Source organism: Hippopotamus amphibius, chromosome 6, assembly GCF_030028045.1.
Source record: "Hippopotamus amphibius kiboko isolate mHipAmp2 chromosome 6, mHipAmp2.hap2, whole genome shotgun sequence".
Classification (NCBI taxonomy): domain Eukaryota; kingdom Metazoa; phylum Chordata; class Mammalia; order Artiodactyla; family Hippopotamidae; genus Hippopotamus; species Hippopotamus amphibius.
The window spans coordinates 106,227,433-106,252,800 of record NC_080191.1 but is presented as its reverse complement, the minus strand read 5'-3'; the positions used below and the strand labels follow the sequence as shown (position 1 = coordinate 106,252,800).

The 25,368-nt window shown below is 35.5% G+C and overlaps 1 protein-coding gene across 1 annotated transcript in view; it reads right to left on the bottom strand.

The window, feature by feature from the left end:
* Positions 1-25,368, bottom strand: part of KCNH8 (potassium voltage-gated channel subfamily H member 8) — a 409,682-nt gene that overhangs the window by 166,534 nt on the left and 217,780 nt on the right. The window contains exons 4-5 of the mRNA XM_057739199.1: positions 14,140-14,267; positions 8,034-8,274 (exon numbers count right to left, since the gene is read on the bottom strand). Of these exons, the coding sequence (XP_057595182.1) occupies positions 8,034-8,274; positions 14,140-14,267 (369 nt within the window). The remainder of the gene's footprint in view (positions 1-8,033; positions 8,275-14,139; positions 14,268-25,368) is intronic.

Here is a 25,368-nt window from a genome sequence, read left to right as displayed (position 1 = left end):
GTTCTCTATCTATTGATTTGGTTTTCCAGAGTGAAATACCCTCAAAGTCCATCCATGTTTTTGTGAATGGCAATATTTCATTCTTTTTTTATGGCTGAGTAATATTCCACTGTATATACAGTTGCCCCTTGGTATCTGTAGGGGATTGGATACCAAAATCTGCATGTGCTCAAGTCCCTTATATAAAATGACATAGTACAGTATTTGCATATAACTTACACATATCCTCCCATATACTTTAAATCATCTCTAGATTACTTACAATACCTAATACAATGTAAATGCCATATAAATAGTTGTAAGCACAATGTAAATATGATGTAAATAGTTGCTGGTGTGTTTCAAATTCAAATTTTGCTTTATGGAAATTTCTAAAATTTTTTTTCTCTAATGTTTTTGATCCACAGTTGGTTGAATTTGCAGATGTGGAACCCACAGATATGGAGGGTTGACTGTATATATAACAACTTTTTTCATCCATTCATCAATCCATGAAGTTGTTTCTGTATCTTGGATATTGTAAATAATGCTTCAATGAACATAGAGGCACATATATCTTTTTGAATTAGCCTTTTCAATTTCTTCAGATAAGTACCAGGAAGTGGAATGGCTGGATCTTTTAGTAGTTCTATTTTTAATTTTTTGAAGAACCTCCATACTGTTTTTCATACTGCACCAATTTACATTCCCACCAATGCATGAGGTTCCCTTTTCTCCCTCTCTTCACCAACACTTGTTATTTCTTGTCTCTTTTATAATAACCATTCTAACAACTGTGGTTTGATTTGCATTTCCCCGATGATTAGTGATGTTGACCATCTGTATGTCTTTGGAAAAATGCCCATTCATAGCTTCTACTCAATTTTTAATCACATTATTTGTATTTCTATTATTGAGGTATATGGGTTTTCTATATATATTGGATATTAACCTTCTATCGAATATATGATTTGCAAATATTTTCTTCCATTCATTGTTACAATTTTATTTTTAATTTTTTGATGGTTTCTTTCACTCTGCAGAATTTTTGTGGTTTGATGTAGTCCTTCTTCTTCACTCTTGCTTTTGTTGTCCTTGCCTTTGGTGTCTGATCCAAAAACTCCTCACCAAGACTGATGTCAAGGAGTTTATTGCCCATGTTATCTTCCAGAATTTCTATGGTTTCAGATCTTGCATTCAAGTCTTTAATCAATTTGAGTTAATTTTTGTGCATGGTATAAGATAGTAGTTTATTTTCATTCTTTTGCATGTGGCTGTCCAGTTTTCCTAACACCATTTATTGAAGAGACTGTCCTTTCCCCATTGAATATTCTTGCCCTCTTTATTGTAAACTAATTGATCATATATGAGTTTATTTCTGGGCTCTCTATTCTGTTCCATTGATTTATGTGTCTGTTTTTATGCCAATATAATATTGTTTGATTACCATGGCTTTGTAATACAGTTTGAGATCTGGGAGCATGATATCTCCAGCTTTATTCTTTTTACTCAAGATTGCTTTAGCTTATTAAGGGTTTTGTGGTTCCATACTATTTTAGGGTTGTACGTTCTTTTCTGTGAAAAATGCCCTTGGGATTTTGATAGAGGTTTCACTGAGTCTGTAGATTGACTGGGTAATATGAACATTTAAATAATATTAAATCTTCTGATCCTTGAGCATAGAATGTCTTTTGATTTATTTGTGTCTTCAATTTCTTTCATCAATGTCTCATAGATTTCAGTGTACAGGTCTTTTACCTCCTTGGTTAAATTTATTCCTTGGCTTTTTAATCTTTATTCTGAAGCTGTAACTGGAATTGTTTTCTTAATTTCTCTTTCTGATAGTTCATTGTTAGTGTATTAAAAATGCAACAGATTTTTGTAAATTGATTTTGTACCACACAACCTTTCCAAATTAGTTTAATAGTTCTAATAGTTTTTTGCTGGGCCTTTAAAATTTTTCTATACATAAAATCATGTCATGTGCAAACAGTGAAAGTTTTAAGTCTTCATTTCCAATTTGAATGACTTTTATTACCTTTTGTTGCTTAATTGCTCTGGCTAGGACTTCTAATATTATGTTGAAAAATAGTAGCTAGAATGAGTTTTCTTGTATGCTTCCTGATCTTTTAGGAATGTGATGTGGGCTTCTCATATATGGTCTTTATGAAGTGGAGGTACATTCCCTCTATAACTCATTTTGTTAAGAGTTTTTATCATAATGAACATTAGCTTTTTTTCAAATGCTTTTTTTGCAGCTATCATGATAATCATGTGATTCTTTTATCTTTCATTTTGTTAATGTGGTGTATCACAGTGATTGTTTTTCAGACGTTGAATCCTTCTTGTATCCCTGAAATAAATCTCACTTGGTCATGGTGTATGATCCTTATAATGAACTGTTGAATTTGGTTTGCTGATATTTTGTTGAGGATTTTTACATCTATGTTTATAAGGGATATTAGTCTAAACTTTCCTCTGTGTGTGTGTGTGTGTGTGTGTGTGTGTGTGGTGCCCTTGTCTGTTTTGGTATGAGGGTAATGCTGGCCTCATAAAATGAGTTCAATTTTGCAGAAGAGTTTGAGAAGGATAGGTATTAAATCTTCTTTGAGTGCTTGGTAGAATTCACTAATGAAGCCATTTGGTCCTGGACTTTTGTTTGTTGGATGGTTTTTGATTACCAATTCAATCTCCTTACTAGTAATTTGTCTATTCAGGTTTTCTATTTCTCACAATTCAGTCTTTGAAGATTGTATGTTTCTAGAAATTTATCCATTTCTCCTAGGTTGGCCAATTTGTTGGCATATACTCATTCATAATAGTCTCTTATGATCCTTTGTATTTCTTTGGTATCAGTTGTATCTTCGCCTGTTCATTTCTGATTTTATTTGAGCTTCTCTTTTTTTTTTCCTACTGACTGTAGGTAATGGTTTGCCAATTTTGCTTATCTTTTCAAAGAACAGTTCTTAGTTTCATTGATCTTTTCCATTGCATTTTTAGTCACTATTTCATTTATTTCTTCTTTAATGTTTATTATTTTCTTCCTTTTTCTAACATTGGGCTTTGTTCTTCTTTTTCTAGTTTTTTGGAGTGTAAAGTTAGGTTGTTTATTTGAGATTCTCTTTCTAGGGGTAGGCTTGAGTCACTACAAACTTCCTTCCTACTTAGAAATGTTTTTGCTGGATTCGATAGATTTTGGTATGTTGTATTTTCGTTTTCATTTGTCTCAAGGTATTTTTAAATTTCTCCTTTGATTGCTTCATTGACCCACTTATTGTTCAGTAGCATTTGTTTAATCTCCACACATTTGAGATTTTTCCAGTATTCTTCTTATAATTGATTTCCAGTTTCATACCATGTGGTCAGGAAAAAAAAAAGCTTCATACAACCTCAATCTTCTTAACTTATTGAAACTTGTTATGTGGCCTATGAGCTATCCTGGAGAATATACCATATACATTTGAGAAGAATGTGTATTCTGTTACTTTTGGATGGACTGTTCTGTATATATGTATTCACTGCATCTGGTCCAATGTGTTAAGGCCAGTGATTCCTTATCAATTTTCTTCCGAATGATCTATCCATTGATGTATGTGGGATATTAAAGTCCCTTAGTATTATTGTATTGCTGTCTATTTCTCCCTTTAGGACTGTTAATATTTGCTTTATATATTTAGGTGCTTCTATGTTGAATGCATAAATATTTACAAATGTTATATCCTCTTGTTGGATTTATCCCTTTCTCATTATGTAATGCCTATCTTTGTGTCTTATTACCATCTTCGTTTTAAAGTCTATTTTGTCTAAATATAGCTACTCCAGCTTTATTTTGGTTTCCGTTTGTGTGAAACATCTTTTCCATCCCTTCACTTTCAGTCTGTGTGTGTCCTTACATACAAAGTGAATTTCTGGTAGGTAGCATGTAGATGGGTCTTGTTTATCTATCCATTCAGCCACTCTGTGTCTTTTGATTGGAAGATTTAGTCCATGCACGGGTAAAGTAACTATTGATAGGTATATGCTTATTGCTATTTTGTTAATTGTTTTCTGACTGTTTTGTAGTTCTTCTCTGTGTTTTTCTTCTTCTCTTGTTCTTTTCCCTTGTGCTTTGGTGGTTTTTGGCTGTTATGGTTAAATTCCTTTCTCACTACCTTTTGTGTATCTACTACAAGCTTTTGCTTTGTGGTTACCATGATAGTCACAAACAATAGCCTATATATATGTATATAATGGCCTGTTTTAAGTTGATAGCAAGTTAACTTTGAGCACATTCTAAAACTCTATATTTTTACTACCTTCCCCATGTTTTTTCTTTTTGATGTCACAATGTACATCTTTTTATTTTGTGTATCTCAATTATTGTACATGTAGCCATTTTTACTACTTTTATATTTTTAACCTTCATACCAACTTTATAAATGACTAAATACTACCTTTGCTATATATTTACCTTTACTGATTAGATTTTATTTATTTATTTATTTATTTATTTATTTATTGTTACTAATTAATACCCTTAGAAGCCCCTTTAACATTTCTTATAAGGCCATTTTAGTAGTGTTAACTTTAGCTTTTTCTTGTCTGGAAAGCTGTTTATCTCTCCTTTGATTCTGAGTGACAATCTTGTTGGGTAGATTACTCTTTGTTGGAAGTTTTTCCCTTTCAGCACTTTGAATATATTGTGCCACTCCCTTCTGGCCTGCAAAGTTTCTACTGAAAAACCTGCTGATAGTCTTATGGGGTCACCCCTGTGCACAACAGGTTGTTTTACTCTTGCTGCTTTTATGATTCTCTCTTTAACTATCAACATTTTAATTATAATGTGTCTTGGTATTGATATTTTTGGGCTCATCTTTTTGGACTTCTCTGGATCTGAGTCTGGATGTCTATTTCTTTCTCCAGCTTAGTAAAGTTTTTAGCCATTATTTCTTCAAATCAGTTTTCTGCTCCTTTCTCTTTTCCTTCTCCTTCAGGACTCTCTATAATGCAAATGTTATTTTTGCTTGATATTGTCCCATAGATCCCTTAAGCTATTTTCACATTTTTAATTCTTTTTTTTCTTTTTGCTCTTCTCTTTGGGTGAGTTCCACTGCCCTGTCTTTCAGATTACTGATTCCTTCTCCCACTTCATTAGTCTGCTGTAGAATCCCTCTAGTGTATTTTCCAGTTCAGCTATTATATTCTTCAGCCATGTGCCTTCTTAGATTTTCTGTCTCTTTGTTAAAGTTCTCACTATCTTTATCTGTTCTTTTCTGAGTTTGGTGAGCATCTTTATGACCATTCTTTTGAACTATTTACCTAGTTAATTGCTATTTTTAATTCATTAAGGTTTTTTCCTTGTTTTAATCTTGTTCTTTTGTTTGGAACATTTGCCTATGTTTCCTTGTTTTGCCTGACTCTCTGTATTTATCTCTATGCATTCTCCTTTCAGTCCTAAAAGAGGGGCCTTCAGTAGAAGATGAACCTTATTGTTCAAACTTGCCCTGGCTCTTGGTTGTCTCTTGAAACTTTGTGATTGTCTAAGCAGCCTGATTTGCTCTTGACAGATCCCAGTTGTTGAGGATGTGCCCACACCTGTCAATGTTCCAAAGGGAGGATCTCAGTCAGCACCTAGTTTTAGGCTGATCGAAGTCAGATCCTCAGGCAGTAGCTTTTAAAGTATGCAAATAGATCCAGTCCTATGAGACTTCAGTTGTAAACCCTGCTGGCCTCTAGACAGGGCAATTTGGAGGTGTCCCCCTGGTGACAGTTGTAAAAATCAGTGCTCCAGGTGAGTCTGTAAGCTCTCTATGGGAAGTACCAGTGAGCTGTAGTATGGCCAAGGAAGAGCACAAAGAAGGCATCCCCAGCCTGCATTCTCTGAGGGTACCTTCTTAGTCCCTACATGTGTGGTAAACCTGAAGCCTGCCCTTCAGGCTGAAGCTCCAGACAAGTAAATGGATCTCTTTCACAGGAAGATATGAAGTGTGTTTCAGTCTGCTGTCTGTGTCATGCCCTAGGGGTGGTGGCACACCAAGAACTGTCTCTCTGATTGTTTCAGCCTCATGAGGCCCAGAAACACAAGTTCCCCTGGCCACTAGAGTCAGGCAATCAAGGAGCATGCACCAGTGAATTTAGTGGGGCAGTGGGCAAGTGCAGGGGTAGGGTATGCCCCCTAGCACTAGCAAAATAGAAGGAGCACAAAAATGGAACCCACCAGCCCCTCAGTCCCTGGAGAGAGCCCCTACTAGCTTCTGCCCCTTCAGCAGACACTTTAAGATTAGCTAATAAATCTCCTTCACATATGGTCTAGGCATTTTTCAAACTGCTGCTTGAACACTTGGTCCCAGGGTGAGTTAAGTCATTGCATGAGCCCTGTAAGAGTGGAGTCTCTGTCTCCTACAGCCCTTTTCACTCTTTCGGATGTAAGCCCCATTGGCTTTCAAAGTCAAATGTTTGAAGGGCTTCTTTTCCAGGTGCAGGTCTCAAGGGTTGGGGTCCTGATGTTGGGTATGAACTTCCTCACTCTTCAGGAAGAGTTTCCATATGTGTGAGATTCTTCTGGTTGTGGGATGCCACACCAACAGTGGGGATTTTGATGAGACCACATCTTTGCCTCTCTTACCTTCTTCATGTGGTCCTTTTATCCTTTATTGTGAAGGAGAAATTTGGTTAGTTGTCAAGTCTTTTTCTGAGGAAACTGTTCCATATACAGCTGTGGATTTGCTGTTTCTAGGGAAGGAGGTGAGTTCAGGCTTTTCCTACACTGCCATCTTGAAACACCTTGTACAATTTTTATTTTAAATTCTGCTTCAAACTGGAATGTTGTAATTTGCCATTTAACAGTGATTTAATATCCCTTTACGGTTATACATTTCCAATAAAGAATAGTTTAAATTGAAAAAAAAAACCAGATAAATTTCCTTGAGTTTGTAGCCTTACCAAGCTACCTAACTAGACAACATTGCCATCTAGTGGCTTAAATACACTACGAGCATCAACTTTGGGGTGGGAGCTGGGGTCCTAGCATAGGTCTGAGGGGTGTGCAATGTTAACAGTGGTGCCAAAACCACACCGGGAGCACACAAACTCTTCCAGAGCAAACACTTGCTGACGTTCAGTTGGAGAACCCAAAACTGTACCAGTTCCACAGAGAAAAATGTACTGCCACCATTGAAACAAGTTTTGATCTGCCCCACTTACTTATTTCCTTTTCTTTGAACTTTTGGGGCCCATTTTTCCACTCCCTTGTTCCCCTACTGCTTGAAAACGTTTTCTGTTCTCTGATCCTTATGAGAAGGATGTTACCCTACATCACCATGACCAGGTAAAGATGCAGGAATCAAGTTGCTAATGGTGGTCAGGAACTCCACAGGGGATCAACCTGAGCCTTTATGGAGATGCAGAATGAGCAAGCAGGAGTTTGGCTTTGGTCTAAACAAGACAAAGCTCTAAGGAACAGGAAAATAAGAGAAGGCTTACAACGTGGAGCAGATACAGCTTCAACTGAGATCTCCAATATTCTAGAGATAAATATTCTTAGCACACATCCCTCGGGGCCTCTCCTTTAGTTAAAATCAGACACTCAGTGCTTCTTCTGATTGACTAGAAGGTTTATGTAACCCTTTGCTTCTGCAACTAGGCCACCTATGGCAACTACCATGAATTGCCGGAAAGGTAGGGATGGGCATGAAGAAACATGCCCAGGATGGGACCATTATCAGGACACCACTGATGGGTTCTTGCCAAGCCTCATCTCTGACCCTGTACAGGTAAGATGATAATAGAAGTTGAGAGTACAAACAAAGCAGCCGTTAAGTCTTTTTCAGCCCACTTTTGATGAAGTAAGAATAGAAACAAAAAACATCGGTTTAGGTCTGTTTAAACAAAGGAACAGTGAGAAAGCTGGAAGAGGCAATTTTCAGAAATCCAAATATGTGCTTCTCCAAAATTTGCATCAGAGGCTGAGTCATGCCCATGCAAATGGATCTCAGTTCCAATTCATGTTAGAAAAATCTAGAACACACTTACTTCCCCTATGCAAATCTCCTAGGAAAAGAGCAGTTGGTTCTTACCTATAATAAAAAGAATCTCCACTGCAATGTCACTGACTGTTGTGCTCCGAGTCGTCGACAGGTCATCGTTGCCAATAAAGCAAACGTTGTAAGGTACGGTCACAGCAACATAAAACGTTGCCAATAGAATAAGCCAGTCCCAGCCAGCTTTGAAAGTGCTAAAATGCAAAAGTATGAATTTGGACTTCTTTGCATCCGAAACTTTATACTCCGGAAATGCTGGTTTATCTACAAAAACATTCTGTGGATAAAGACAAAAAGGAGAGAAGGGAGAAACACAACATCAGAAATAAGGAACACACAGCCTTAAACACACACATCTATGGGGAGAATGATTTATATACACAATGTCAATACATCTTACAAGTGACTTTTAGAAGTTGGGGAAACAAAAAGTATATATTAAACTGGGCAGAGATCTTTGTTATAAGAGACAGAACTACGCAGAGAGTAGTCGCCAATGTTAACGAGTAAACCAGATTTTGTTCATAAAGAAAAAAAAGATCATTACCTAAACTATCACCTAGAAACATCCAAAGTTGCAAGTATAAGCCTACATACATTATAAACACAAAGATACAGTTATGTTCCTGTTGTCATGGGGACATTTCCATATACTCATAGTTCTGAGATGACAGTCATTATTTAAAGAATATATTGAACCTGAAATTCTTCTAATAACAGCAAAGATACCATTTTTTTCCTAGAAAGGATAGAGCTGTATGATCAAATTCGATTGTGAATAGCTGTTAACATGTCTTTCAAAACATAGCGAGGTTGTGCTGACTACTTGCATTTTGTATTACAGTTGTTGGTGAAGTTTCTAGTTGGGCACCCAAATCTCATAACCTTGAGGGACATGGATTTATTCTGATACAGGCTAGTCCTTGTTAAGATGGCAAAGCGAGAAACAGTTACTTAACAGTTATTATTCAAGTCATGGGAAGAGAAAGGCAATGTTCACTGTGCAGCTGATTAAATGCAGAAGAATAGCTGGAGTTTTTATAACTGCAAAAGCACTTCACTTTGAAAGCAAGCAAATTGATGAACAATTCCCTTTATTGCTATGAGGCAAAAGGAGGCTCAACAATAGTGTGTGTGGAAATTTGACAGCCTATGACCAGATACTTGCAGACCTTGCTTTGACCTCAATTAATGAGAAACAGAAGATAGGTAATGGAAACTTAAAACTAAAAGTTACATTGAATAAACAGAACAGTTAAATGGTCTGGAATACCTGTTACTTGTAGGTCACATTGTGTTTTCTCATTTCAGGCATTGAGGGAAGGGCAAATTAATGTGACATGTTCAGGGATTCCTAAAGTACTTGGGGATTCAAGAGAGGTTCAGGTCAATCAGGAGCACGAGCTCTTTAGTGGTGACCACCAGGGGCCAAATATTTCTGCTAATGTTACCTTTCATGCCCCTTCTGTCTTTCATCTCTCCTTGGTAGGCACTTACAACACGTGTTTCTACTTCCTGTTAATATTCTCAACCCACAGGGCACCTCGTAAAGTCAGGATTTCGTGGTGAGAGAGGGCCTGCTTCACTCCTTCCAGATGGTTCTTTGATGCCCATCTGCCACTGTGTCTATGCTCCATTCAATTCCCTGACTTGACCCGCCTCCTTCATCTCATTCTCTGGTTCCTAGGAACAGGTTCCAAAGGTGGACTGTGGTATAAAACTGAGAAAGGAAGAAGGAAGTAACACCTGTCGGGCTTCTCATCAAAGCTGAGGTTAGTACATGGGAGAAGAGAGAGATGGGGTCCATAAGTATTAATCGCAAGGTTGACAAGTACTTCTATTTACAATAGACATGATGGATTACAATATGATTTTTTTTTCAAATATTTACTGCACAAACACATACCCAAAAGCCATGGAAGAATATCTCAATTTTTATGCAAAGGAGTCTTTTTCTTTCATGTTACAGAAATGAAAAGTTTACTTTATTTGAGGGAGAAGCCAGCTCTAGGAGTAAAGGTTGGGAAAACTCAAGAAGTATTTTTTTTTTATTTGAATTATGCTGATTACATGAAGCTTTAGTGATGCTGATGCAGAAGGTCAGCAATGGAACAGTTATCTCTACAAATCAGAAAATCAATCACACTATCTCATTCTATAGGCTACGCAAAATATATTACTTGAATTACTTTAAAAGATATTGAGAATCCAATACATCTCAGATTAGACAAATTTTAAAAGGTTCTTCATTCACATCCTACATACATCCTGACACAATCACCTGAGTGAAAACAGAGATGTCCTTCTCCTCCTGCTTCTCTATTTGTAAAGTTTTATCAAAAGCCTTTTGAATGGAAGAAAATTTCTTACAATTGGAAAGTGTGCTTTTCGCAAGTAAGGGGGAAAGAGACATATTATTTATGACCCTGAAACCTACGAAGTCTGCCCAGAGAATAATACAACAAACTATTCTGGATTTTAGTTATATTACTTTTTAATTTTGAAGCCTATTCTTTAGTACCAATGGTATTTGAGTTGTTTAACCTCTACCCTACGTATTACTGAAACACAATAGTTAAGGTCAAAGCTTAATCAAGGTAACTGCTTCTTAAACTATTTTTGCAATGTCTTTGAAATTAACTTCCAAATGAGCAAAAGGATGGGAAAGTGTTTCTAAAGTCATTACGCTGAGTAACTGCCAGGTAGCATATGCTTTTGATGACGACCAGCCTAGTACTCTACTGGCCATATTTGGGCATCTAAACACTGTCCTTTCAAGCTCCCAAGGCTCTCACGTGATCTTTTGGGTTGAAAACACTTGCCTCACCCCAATGTCATTTAATAGACAGAGTAGCAAATCAAGGAAACTAGAAACTAAAAACCTTTTCCAAGATGTACCAGGCAAAGCTAGAGGCAGGACTAAATGCTGTTACATCCTGATTCTCAGAGTTTGCCAATGGCCTGATGAGCTATTTTTTTCTGAATTGAATCATACATTCCTGTTCCACAGAACTGTATCAGAGGAGCAGCAAGGTAGGGCAGAAGCACCGTGGCTTTGAGTCAAGAGGATTCACGGCTGGGTCCCACATCTGCTGGTTCTACGTTTGATATCTCAAATAAGTTGTTCTTTTCCATCTTTAAAATGGAACTAATAAAAAATCGTATCTAGTACTGGCTTGTAAGGATCAAATAATATGATAACAGCAAAAGGAATTTGTAAATACCAAAGAGCTACAAAAATATTAAGAAGTCTTTTTTTTTTTTGGCAGGTGAATGTTAATATATCCAGAATTCCCCAAAGATTGTTTAGCCAATAAACCATCCAGATCATTGTTTCCTCTTCCTTCTCTCTCTGTTGCCTTTTAGTCATTCTGCCCTGTTCCCCTTGAAAGGAGATGGTGAATAGGGCCAGTCCTGATTCCAGAAATAAGCTGTTACCTGTATTGTCAGAGTCCCTGAGTTGATTGGATATCCTTCATTACCATGTATTATTTTAATGTTCCACCCCAATGTTTGTAAATGCAATTTACCAAATTAGCAAGTGGTGGGAGTTACGATTTTTTACATAAGATCTTCAAGTACTGTTCTGTACTTTGTTGAATCGAAATGGGAAAAACAGCACATTCTGTGAATGCATTTTTAAGCTCACTAATACTTGGTACGTTTAAATGGGTCTAGACTAAAGACTAGAAGAGTGTCATCCTTCAGCCTCACAGAATCTCTAGCTAATACTTGTTTAGGTGCTCTGCTGGCTGGCTTGCATAGAATCAAGCCCAGGTGTAGTTACTTTTCCTTCTTCCTAGAACTTGTTTATTGTCACTAAGGCTGACTGGGTAACTGAGGGCAAGTCAACAAGGGACCGGGGGAAGGATTCATAGATCAAGTGGTGTGCACTGTTTCAAGTCTATCCTTGGACTCTCAGGAAGCCAATGTGACACACAGGTATCCCTAGAAAATCTGTATTTAAAGCCAAGAGAAACTAAACAGAATGTGGCTCTTAACAGCAGTGCATGGTAGATCAGTACCAGCATGGGCGATGGTCCTGGAGCTCAGGGATAGAAACAGCTTGCCTGGCTTCCAGGGAGGAATGCCACTGAAGCAGAACCAGGCAGGCAGCCCTTTCATGTCAGATCACACTCCACACCTGGACTAGGCTTGTGCACCTTTGTTCCCTAAAATCAGGTAAGTGGATACTTTGTGTGTCTGACGCATGCCTGCTTTAGCAAAGCATTCGTGTGCCAGATTAGGTAGTCTCAAGCTCTCTATGTAAAATGAGATGCCAAAGAATCTCCTGTGTCCCTAACTCCCAGAACCTTGGGATCTGAGATCAATTCCAAAATAGCTCTGGTTGTTTGATATGACTTTCTCTAACGTCATTGGCAAGTCAGACCCTGAATCTTGATGTCAGCTGCCCATAGTCACACCCCCCCCCCCCAGTTGTCTGTTCTGGAGATTCCACGATGCAGATTAGTGACGTTACCATAATTTGAAAAATCATCTTTGAATATCTACAGCCAAACAGAGTTCTGGATCTCTGAATGAAGTCTCTTAGTTCTAAGAACCAATGACAAAATTGACTGTGAAATCCTGGAGGACGTATGTTATTTAAAACTCTAGAGTCACCTTTGTTTTTGTTTTTTTTAAATTTTATTTATTTATTTATTATTTTTTGGGGGGTACACCAAGTTCAATCATCTGTTTTTATACACATATCCCCGTATTCCCTCCCTTCCTTGACTCCACCCCCCCCCCTCGAGTCCCCCCCACCCTCCCCGCCCCAGTCCTCTAAGGCATCTTCCATCCTCGAGTTGGACTCCCTTTGTTATACAACAACTTCCCACTGACTATCTATTTTACAGTTGGTAGTATATATATGTCTGTACTACTCTCTCGCTTCGTCTCAGCTTCCCCTTCATCCCCTGCCCCCTCCTAAACCTCAAGTTCTCCAGTCCATTCTCTGTATCTGCGTCCTTGTTCTTGTCATTGAGTTCATCAGTACCATTTTTAGATTCCGTATATGTGAGTTAGCATACAATATTTGTCCTTCTCTTTCTGACTTACTTCACTCTGTATGACAGACTGTAGTTCTATCCACCTCATTACATATAGCTCCATCTCATCCCTTTTTATAGCTGAGTAATATTCCATTGTATATATATGCCACATCTTCTGTATCCATTCATTTGTTGATGGGCATTTCGGTTGCTTCCATGTCCTGGCTATTGTAAATAGTGCTGCAATAAACATTATGGTACAAGTTTCTTTTGGGATTATGGTTTTCTTTGGGTATATGCCCAGGAGTGGGATTACTGGATCATATGGTAGTTGTATTTGTAGTTTTTTAAGGAACCTCCAAATTGTTTTCCATAGTGGCTGTACCAACTTACAGTCCCACCAACAGTGCAGGAGAGTTCATCAGAGAAATGCAAGTCAAAGCCACAATGAGGTATCACCTCACACAGATCAGAATGGCCATCATCACAAAATCTGGAAACAATAAATGTTGGAGAGGGTGTGGAGAATAGAGTCACCTTTTATAGGCAGAGTTATTTGCTGTGGCTTTTGACAGATAAACACTAGATTTCAGAGATTAGCCCTACTATAATTTACTTAGAGTGTGACTTAAAAAAAAACTACCTAATATATGGCATGTCATTTCAAATCCAACGTTCTAAGGTGTGAAATTTCCAAGCGTGTGTTGCATAAAATGTAAATTTCTAAATGGAGTAATGACTTTGATTTGTTCATGGTCCCCCGGATGAAAGCATTCAGTGAAATTAGATAAAGTGCAAAATAGATGGAATGAAAATTAAATTTGAGAAATTTTAACCAATAAACTATGAATGTGTAATATAACTTGTTCATAAAATGTAACCAGTCCCATTTGCAGCATCCCTAGTACCATATTGTACTGACTGAAATAATATTCTATAAAGTGATAACACTATGATTAATCACATTTATTACAGAAATGCCTCGTGACTGCTGACCTTTTCCAGTTTGTTCTCTATAGGAAAGCACAAGCCAAAGTGGAAAAAAATCTAAGAAAGCCAATAAATGAGTAATTGGAGCCTTTCTTTAATGGATCAAACACTGTCACCAAAGAAAAGTCGAGCATTCAGAGTGTACACACACCACCTACATTATTTATTTTCAATTTGTTCTTTTCTCTTCTTTGCAGGTGGCCAGAGATGTGATAAAGGACCGCTCGGCTCCGTCTCCGGGCTGAATCAAAGTGGGTCCCTGCTCTTGATCTTCCTTTGGCTTTGTCTGGGGGAAAGGAAAACTCATTAAGCACCAACGAATATATCCCTTGATCCCAAGAATGTCATTTTGACAGTTCCTTCTCAAGAGCACATACTACACGTTTTTCAACACCCCAAATTATCTGCTGGTTCCTAATGACATTTATGTTTAGTTCCTTACAATTTATATATTTTTATCATCGTATTAACATCATTATTTTTCAGAATTAAAGGAAAACATACAAGAGCATAGAGGAACTTTCAAACAGTTCAGGAAAGCATTAAATAAAAAATCTTACTCCTTCCTTCCTGCTGTTCCACAGACATTTCCCTAATTCTACTTTCAACCTTTTTTCTTGATTTTTTTTCCTGAAAAATATCTAATCTATATGCTAAATCCACATCTATATTTATGTCTTTGCATAAAGGAAAGTTTACAATAAAAACTATGTACATATTACTTTTTCCACATCAATATAATGTAAATCATTTCTAATTTTCACATTATAGTTCTCTGTCATTCTTTTTCACAGCTAAGAATGTACCATGTTAAGGATATAACTAGTCTTATTTCCCTTCCTATTTCCCTATCATGAACATTTAGGTTTATGTGGGAATTTTTAAAAACCTGTGTAGATAATCCTGCAACGAAAATTCTTCAAAGCACAGAGCTATCATTGGTGTGCCAAGATATTCAGTAAATAAATTACCAGCAGTGGATATGTACATTTCAAATCTTGATAGTCCAAATTTAATTCCAGCAACTTACACTCCCAAGCATCAGTGAGTGGATCGCCTGCTTTACCGCAGAAATCAAAATTATGAAATATAAAATAAGTGTTGCCTAACATTGTGATAGTTGAAAAATGCCATAACATTGTTTGTAGTTGCATTTGTAAGATAACGAGTGTGGATAAGCATTCACTTCAATATTTATTGTCCATTTGCATTTATTTTTATGAAGTCTATTCATATTATTGTTGCCAATTTTGAAATTAAGTTGGTACTTTCTATTTATTTGTATGAGCTCTTTGTATATTAGTTACCATTTTCTTGTCACATATGCTGCGGACAGTGTTCCCCTTTTGTTACTTGACCTTGGATTTTTATTTACAGAGTATACAAACTAAACATTTTTATGTTGTCAGACTTATCAGTCTATCAATTTGTGGTGTCTAGACTTTATGTCCTGCATCACTAAGCTGTCTTCACTCAAAAATGACTTAAAAAAAAATTTATGCCTGTTTTCTTCCAACATGTTTATGTCTATTTTTTTAATCTAAACATTTAAATCTTTAATCCAATTGGACTCCATTTTAGTAAAATTAGGTAAGAATTCAGCTAATTTATTTTCTTTCCAAAGGCCTACTGACCAAGAGAAATAAATAAACTGATTATACAACATGAAGAAACATTTAGTGTTTATTTGGTCAGTTGGTGAACATATAATTTCATGCTAAATAAATTCTATATATATGATAATAATTGTAAAATATAAAAATTAAAAACATTTATCTAAGCTTCATCATCAGATCTCTGTAGTACTTTGAAGGCTATTTGATTGCTCTTCGTAAAAATGATCTGGTTTGGCTGCTACACTGGGGAAGCCATCTGACTATTATTGATGACCAGTGTGTGCCAGGACCTGTTCTAGATCCTCAGTATTAATCAATTTCAATTAACCTTCATAAATACTCAGTGAGATAAGCATTATTATCCTCCATTTACAGAGGAGAAAACGGAAAGGTCTAATATCGTATCACACGACCACATGGCTAGTTAGGAGCAGAGCCAGTGTGTGAAGCCAGATTGGTCTAAATTCTCTACTTCCGCATGCAGCCCAAGTCCTTTAATGACTTAATTCAATGTTCAAATGCTGCTTGGTGTCACATAGATGAAAGTGTCACATGGATGAACGTGTATCCTAATCACTGTCCCTCTGAGCCTGATATCCAGGTGCTTCAAGGCCTTTAACCATCCCCCATTCTCAGGCCACCCTGGGATGCTTTCAATGACCAGGAAATAGGATGTTTTATGCACGGCAAAAATTTAATCTGATGTCGCATGTTTCTTCAATGCTCACCTTTTGCTTCAAACTTTGAAAGAATGTTTAAAATAAAATATATTACTACAGACCTGAATCAATAAAAAAATATTAACAAAAACACACAATGCAGAAGATCAAAAGATGCCCTTTCTTTTGAAATCCTACTGAACAAAGCACATTCATGGTACTACTAAAAGTTAAGATCACATCTTCATGTGTTCCATTTTTTTTGCCTGCATAGAACTCATAAATTGCGTCTGAAAATGTAATTATTAATCCATCAGGGTGTAATTTTAAGTATATTTAGATTGAAAAACTGCCAGATTTTTAAGACAATGTCCACAGGAATGTGGTAGGGAAGGCCAGCAGACTGCTTATGCAATGTCAGTCGGTATCACAATGCCAGATGGAATTACAATGCTAACTACAAAATGGACCAGATTAGAGATTTATGACAGTCAACAAGCCAAATCCCCTCTCTGTGGAGAAATCTAAGTATTGGTGAGATTTTCCAAATAAACGACAGCAATTTTATAGTCAGAAAAAAGAACCCCTCAAAGGGAAACGTCAAAGACATGTATGTGTCTTGGTCTTGGCTCGAAGTGGAAGGAAAAGAAGAAAAGGCTTCCTTGAAAAGTTTTAGTCACAGTTTAACCCTCATGCAAGGTTGGGATTGAAAATCTTTCTACTTAGGTGATCTAAAATCTCTCAAGCAAATGAATCAGTTTAAAATGGTCCTGGGTTGATGGACCTAGAGACTGTCATACAGAGTGAGGTAAGTCAGAAAGAGAAAAACAAATATCGTGCATTAACCCATATGTGGAATTTAGAAAAATGGTACAGATGAACCGCTTTGCAAGGCAGAAATAGAGACACAGGCGTAGAGAGCAAATGCATGGACATCAAGGGGGGAAAGGGAGGTGGGATGAATTGAGAGATTGGGATTGACATGTACACACAAATATGTGTAAAATAGATAACTAATGAGAACCTGCTATATAGCCCAGGGAATTCTACTTTGTGCAGTAGAAACTAACACAACATTGTAAAACAACTATACCTCAATAAAAAAAAAAAAATGCTGCTGGGTTGATAGTTCCCAAATGAAAAAAAATCATAGAGTAGGGAACAAGTCATTAAAATATGTATAATTTTGTATAGTTATATGTATAATATATATAATATATATGCATATATAAAATAACATATATACAAAAGTCATGACAGCAATATTTATAATTTTCATATACATACAAACACATAAAATATACATATGAAATATACACATGTGTGTGTATAACTAGAAACAAGTCAAATGTCCATAAACAAAAAAATGCATACATGTTTGTATAGTCATGACATAGGATGTTAAAATTCCATTAAACTAGACTTACTGAGAATAAATGGAAATGAATGAAATGGTGCCTACCTGTTAGCATAGAAATACCTCAAAAACATAATGCTAAGTACAAAAACAATGAATAGGTGAGTACTGACAACATGGCAACATTTTTATAATATTTACACATAAGCAAAGCTAAGTAACATATCATCTAAGGAAATGTGTGAGCTGTAAAACTACCATAATCACATGACTACAGCAAATTGCAAAGAGATCGGAAAATATAGTCTCTAGCTGGGTCACCATGTGCCTTACTACATGGAATTAGTAAAATTCTATTTTGTAAAATGGATTTGGAGTGTATGGGGATTTTTAAGAACATTTCATATTATATATATTATGTATACAATATTTTTGAATGTAAAAAATATTTCACAATCAGAAAAGGACCAGACTAAAGTGGTATCGGACCATGCAGTGGGACCTGACCAAATTCTTTGGAGTGGGGGTGACGTTGGGGTGGTGGGCATCAGTTGCTTACGATGAATGACTCACGGTTAAAATCTGAAGGAGGAAGAGTTGTTAATAAGAGAAAAGGTGGCAGAAGGAAGAACATTCCTGAGAGCAAATAAAATGTGTGAGAACCTTGGTCAGAAAGCAGCTCAGTGTCTTGGAAGAACTCAAAGAAGTCCTGGAGGGTTGTAGAGAATGGGAAGAGAAGAAAAGGGGAAAGTAGAAGGTAGGCAGAAGCACACTTCCCTTTTCTTCACAGTATGTTAGCCACACTGAGCTGCAGACAAAGCTGGGGACTATATTCTCTGGTGAGCAGCCGCGTGCCCTGTTAAATCGCAGCTGTACATAAAAGAGTCTCTCAGACAGAAAATAAACCTGTATGGTCACCTTTATAACTATGACTCTCTATAAGAGGAGACCAAGTAACAGTAAACCAGAAGGAGATACAGAAGAAAGAAAGACATGAAATAGGAAATGAAGTTTAGAAAATATATGACCAATAAAACCAAAGGAAGATAAAAGAACTAAACTTCAGGCAACTGTATTCAAGGGAAAAATAGAGACAACATCAACGTTAAGAATTTTAAAAGAACCCTAAATTTAGAAGGCTTTTAAAATGATGAGATTCCTTTGTGCAAAATGAAATTCCTTTGTGCAAAAACCTATCAGCATAGTTTTCCAGATTAAGTGAATACTTTAGGGAGGGTAGTTAATTACCAAAATTAATAGGTAGTTAATTACCAAAGTGGTAAAAACCCTGAATAGACCAATAACCGTAGAAGGAAGTAGAGAAAGAGACTGTTTCATTTACACTGGTTATCACCACCACTACAGCCTGTTTCAAGTAGTTTTAAAGGCCAGTGTTAGCAAGCCTTAAAGGAACAAATACTTTTTTTATTGATTTACAATGTTTCAGGTGTACAGCAAAGTGATATATATATATACACATATATATATCAGGTGTACAGCAAAGTGATATATATATATATATATATATCTTCTTTAGATTCTTTTCCATTCTTAGCTATTACAAAATATTAAATATAGTTTCAGGTGCTATACAGTAGGTCTTTGTTGTTTATCTATTTTTTATATAGTAGTGTGTATCTGTTAATCCCAAATTCCCAATTTATCCCTCCCCTGACTTCCCCTTTGGTAACCATAAGTTTGTTTTCTATGTCTGTGAGCCTATTTTTGTTTTGTAAATAAGTTCATTTGTATCCTTTTAAAAATTCCACATATAAATGACATCATATGATATTTGTCTTTGTCTGGCTTACTTCATTTAGTATGATAATCTCCAGGTCCATCCATGTTGCTGGAAATGCCATTATTTCATTCTTTTTTATGGCTGAGTAATATTCCATTGTATATTACACCACATCTTTTTTATCCACTCATCTATTGATGAACATTTAGGTTCCTTCCATGTCTTGGCTATTGTAAATAGTGCTGTTATGAACATTAGGGTATATGTAGCTTTTCAAATTAGAATTTTCATCCTTTCCGGATATATACCCAAGAGTGAGGTTGCTGGATCATATGGTAACTCTATTTTTAGTTTTTTAAGAACCTCCCTACTGTTCTCCATAGTGGTCTCACCAATTTACATTCCCACCAATAGTGTAGGAGGAGGAACAGATAATTTTTTTAAAGCTTTGGAAAACAAAAAAGGCTGAAAATTTCTGAATTCAATCTACAAGTCCAGAAAAGTCTGATACTAAAACTAGGTGAGTATAATACAAAAAGGAAACCATATACAACTTTGATTATACATGCAAAATCCTAAACAATACATTAGTAAACTGAATATAGAACTATATTAAAAGAAAAGGTATCATGCTTATTTGGGATTTATTCCAAGGACAGTTCCATATTAGGAAATCATTATATAATTCAGCAGATTTATAAAGAAGAAAACCCATGTTATCTCAGTAAACAATGATTTTTTTAAAAACATACTCAATAAATATTCTTTTTTTAAAAAATAACTTTGTAATAAGCAGGCAATAGAAGCAAGGAAATTTATTTAACTTGATAGAGAATATCTATCAATAACCAAAGGAAAACTCAAATTTAATGACGTGACATTAGAAGCTTCACAGTTTTTGCAATTTATAAAATGACAAAAATTTCCACCCAAAATGGAAAATGAAGTCAATGTAAACCCATTATGGAAAATTTTGAAAATACAGAAAAATAAAAAAATAAAGAATGCCTGGTTGTTTTCAATATCAACATATTCATGTATTTCCTTTGAAATTTTTACTGCATTTATTTTTTTACCAACTCTGTTGCAATTATGTAACATATACACAATTATTCCTTGAATATTAAAAAATAATACATGTACCTTTTATGAAATTTAGAAGTGTAAACAATAAAAAGCAGAAAACGAATCTTTCATAATACCACCTCCCAGAAAAAATTGAACATTTTGATGAATTTATTTTTTGATTTTGTTCTAGGCTTTTTTTTTTCATATCACTGATCTCATATCATGTCACTAATCTTAAATATAATTAACACAGAATATTCAGATTTGTTGACATGAAGAGGGCTGAAGGGGAAAATATCTGCCGAAAGACATGGGACTGGACTCGTAGCTTCACTTGATTAAGAAAAGTGTCCATAACTCAGTTTATTCAATATGGTTTATATATATATAACATATTATATACAAAATTATTCTCAAAAATGTATAGAATTATCTTTTAAAGGTTGTAGTGCAAAGGGTCATTTGGTCATGAACTAAGCCTCGCTTTCGAGATGGGAAATGAAAACGTTGAATGATTAGGCTTGCAGAATTGCAGTGCATGCTGTGCTACCCATCCAGACGTCCCCTCAGAATTAAAAGGGTTAAGTCTGGGGTGGCTGGGAATGTGCCTGCTCAGAGCCCTCACTTCTTAGCCCTCAGTCCTTTCTGGCACTGCCTTCAGCTGAAGGAAGTGACCTTGACCAAGATCACGCCCCTTTCCCAGAGCAGCCTGCATTCAATGATGGGTCAATATGGGCATGTAACAGGAGGCCCCCCTGTCCAACCCTGAAGGCCACCCAGTTTTAGCTGGCAGTGTACCTGGAGTCAGCAAAATCTCTTGTTGCAACAGCACTGCAGCCCAGTTTCTTCCTCTGCTCAGTCCCTCCTTCTCTCCCTTTACGCAAGTGTTAAGCCTAAAAGGATTCCCTAAAAATTTCCTGCTTCTTCATCTCTGACTTGCTTCCCTGAGATCCTGTCCTGCAGCAACAGTGTTGCAGCTTCACCCTTGTTCCCAGGGTCTGAAAAAACACAGCTGGTTGGTGTTTAAGTGGTGATTACCCTCTGAACTGTGGGGTAAAGGATGTGCCCCAGAAAAAATATTTACTATCTGTTATGTGAGCTAAGTATGCCGTCTGCCATGTAAGTAAACAAAGGATGTTGCAGCCATCAAGCCATCACATTGCAGCCTCCCCAGTGAGGGAACTTAGGATGGAAACAGGATGCCCACCATTAGCAGTCAACTGCTGCAGCCACAGTGACAGTGCACCCTAAGGAGACTCAGGATGAGAAAGCACAGGATACCGGTCCCAGATAGCCAAGGTGCATACCAAAGAAATGATTTCAATGCACCCAGACTCTTGCATCTTCCCATACATAGAACAGCACTAAATTTCTTAACTTGAGGTGTCTGGTTTTCTTTAATTAACAGTAATCGTTTGATGTTCCAACTACCTGGTTTTTGTTGCAAAAAACTCCTATATATACTGGCTCCCTCTCCTTGCCTCTTCAGAAAAGTTGCTCAGAGCTATCTGAGAGTCCTGTCTCACAGGCTTGAAGTCCTGAGAAAGTCCACCAAATAAAACACAACTCTCAACTTCTAGGTTGTGCATTTTTTTCGGTCGATAGTTATGATTCATAGAAATGACTAGAAGGGAAAGAGGAATAATGTAGTGAATTTTTACAGGACCTGAGTTATTCCATGAACTGAAGAATCCCTCTGGATTAACATATAACTGGTCCAAAATAACTGAGGAAAGACACAAGTTTATAACTTTAACACTCTTAGATTTATAATCTTGAATCATGTGTATTGACCGCAATACATCTTTAAGTAGCTTTTTTTTTTAGAGACATTTTTGGGTTATGTAATTTATAGTTTTCCATATCCTGAACTCGGCAATAGTCTACTGTGCCCTTGTTACTCTGAGAATGTCACAAGAACTGCCCATCTCTGGATGGCTCAGATGGGTGCTGTGTGGGGACAGGGTAATGGGAGCATCCAAACCACATGTAGGCAATAAGGAGAAGCGCTGTCTGTAGAAAATTTAAAAACAGTAACTAATCCAACCACATTTTATTACTGCCACGTGCTGGTACTTTAAAATAATACCAGTGACAAAACATTCCTCCTCAACCCCCAATTTTTTGTTAATCTTGATTCAAAACAATTCCTGTGGTTATTGCTCAATTTTAATAACACACGTAAGTTTCAAAATTAGCACAGTTATAGTACAATTACAGACTGGGAGAAAATATTTCCAAATCACTTATCTGACAAGGGACTCTAGAATACATGAAGAACTCCCAAAACTCAACATTAAGAAAACCGAACAAGCCAATGAACAAAACACACTAGGAGATATTTCACCTAAGAGGATACAAGAATGGCAAACATTCACGTGGAAAGATGTTCAACAGGGAAATGCAAATTGAGACTATAATGAGATATCACTACACGCCAACCAGAAGAGCTAAAATGAAAAATAGTGACAATACCAAATGCTGGTGAGGAGGTGGAGAAACTGGGTATTTCACACATTGCTGATAGAAATGTAAAGTGATACAGTCACTCTGGAAAATAGTGTGGCAGTTTCTTGAAAAACAACAACAACAACAACTAAATATACACATAACCATACAGACCAACAACTGTTTTCCTGGGCATTTATCCCAGAGAAATGAAAACTTTTGTCCACACAAAAACCTGTGAACAATTGTTCACAGCAGCTTTATCTGTAATAGTCAGAAACAGGAAACAACCCAAATGTCTTTCAGTCAGTGAATGGTTAAATAAATGGTGGTATATCCATATCATGGAATACCATTCAGGAATAAAAAGGAACAATCTATTAATATAGGCATAACCTGGATAGATCTACAGAGCATTATATTCAGTTAAAAAAAAGGCTAATCTCAGAAAGTTATACACTACGTGATTCTATTTACATAACATTTTCTAAATGCTAGAGATGGAGAACAGACTAGGTAGTCAGAGGGTAGAGGAGGTGTATAACTCCATAAGGGTAGAAGAGGGAGATATCTGTAAAGATGACATAGTTATGTATCTTGATTATGGGGGCAGTCACACAAATCTACCACTTGATGAGATGGAAGAGAATTATACACACATAATGTCCCAATGCCAATTTCCTAGTTTTGATATTGTACTACAATTATGTGAGATGTAAGCACTGGAAACAACTGGGACCTTTTTCTCTCTCTACCATCATTGAAAATTCCCACGAATCTATACCTATTTAAGAAAAGAAAGTCAAAGAGATGTGTTCAGGTTACATCTAGATATTGGTTTGCTTTTACTAATTTTGAGTGCAGCATATTGAGTCCTTTTCATTGCTTTCAACACGTGAGAATTTAAGTTGCACTGAAGCCTGGAGCTGGTTTCGCATGCTCGGTGATGCTGGTGGCCCAAGTGTTTGTATCAATTTGGGAAAAGAATCCTTCCTTGGAACGTATTACTTCCATCTATTATAAACTTGCTACACTGAAATGATCTTGTCAGAATATGACACTTGACTGTCATGTGCCAGAAAATTTATTATAAAATATAAAAATTTACACATCTACAAGGCAAATGTGTATTTTTATATCTGTCAATCATACATTTCATGAGCTACACATGGTTTATTATTGTATTACTAATACTTATAATAGAGCTTGGCATATGCTAAGCATTTAATTTTTTTAAATGAACAAATGAACAAGATAAGAAAACACTTCCCTATTATATATTTTACATGGCATTGTTTAGTTGAATGTCTATTGATTATTGGGAATCTGGCTTAATGCTATGCTTATCAAATAAGCACCATCACTATCATTGATTTCACCTCTTGTCTTTTTTAGTCTATTTTCAGAGAAATTCTTAAAGATCACTGTGCATAAGACTATATTTTACAGAGTCATGTATATTAAAATCAGTATTATGTCTCTTACAAAATGAAAAAAATAAAGACTAGAGACTATATTTTAGAGTTATATATATTTTATACTATTGCTGTCTGATGTAATTATTTTAGTTTATTTATTTACATTATGAAGTAAACATTTAATTGAGTATAACACATATATCCCAAAAAAAGACAAATCAGAAGTGTGCAGCTTGATTTCTGGTTGGTACTGATCTTGAATACCTAAATCAGAGAAAGATTTTATATATATATATCACACATATAATATATAATACATATGATATATAAATATTTATATATATTTATAAATATATAATATATAATATATATTGCATGTCATATATTAAATATTATAAATATTTATTTATAATATATAATACAATATAATGTATATTTAAATAATACATATATTTATATAATATATATATTTCAAATACATAATATATATTATATATTATATAATTATAATAAAATAATATATACAATGTAGCATACAATATATAATATACTATATATTGTTTATTATTGTATATATAATATTATATGTAACATGCAATATATATAATATATATTAATATATTAATATAATATATAAATTAAGTGTTTACTCAATTAAATGTTTACTGCATAATGCAAATATTATATAAATATATTATTATATATTATAAACAATATTAATATTATATATAATAAATAATATTATAAATAATATATATTATATGTTATATAATAATATATGTACTATATATTATAAATTTGTATATATTATAAATAATATTAATAGTATACATAATATATATTATATAAAACATATATAATATATATTATCTATAATATATAAATATACAGTATATAATATGTATATCTAATATATATTAATAAATATATGTAATTTATAAATATGTATATTTATATATTATATATTTTATATATATATATTACCCCACTGGCTCTGTTTCTCTGTAGAACTCAGTGTCTGGCTTTCCCCATCACCCAGCTTCAACAAGTATGAATACATGTATTATCTTGTTTAGTTCC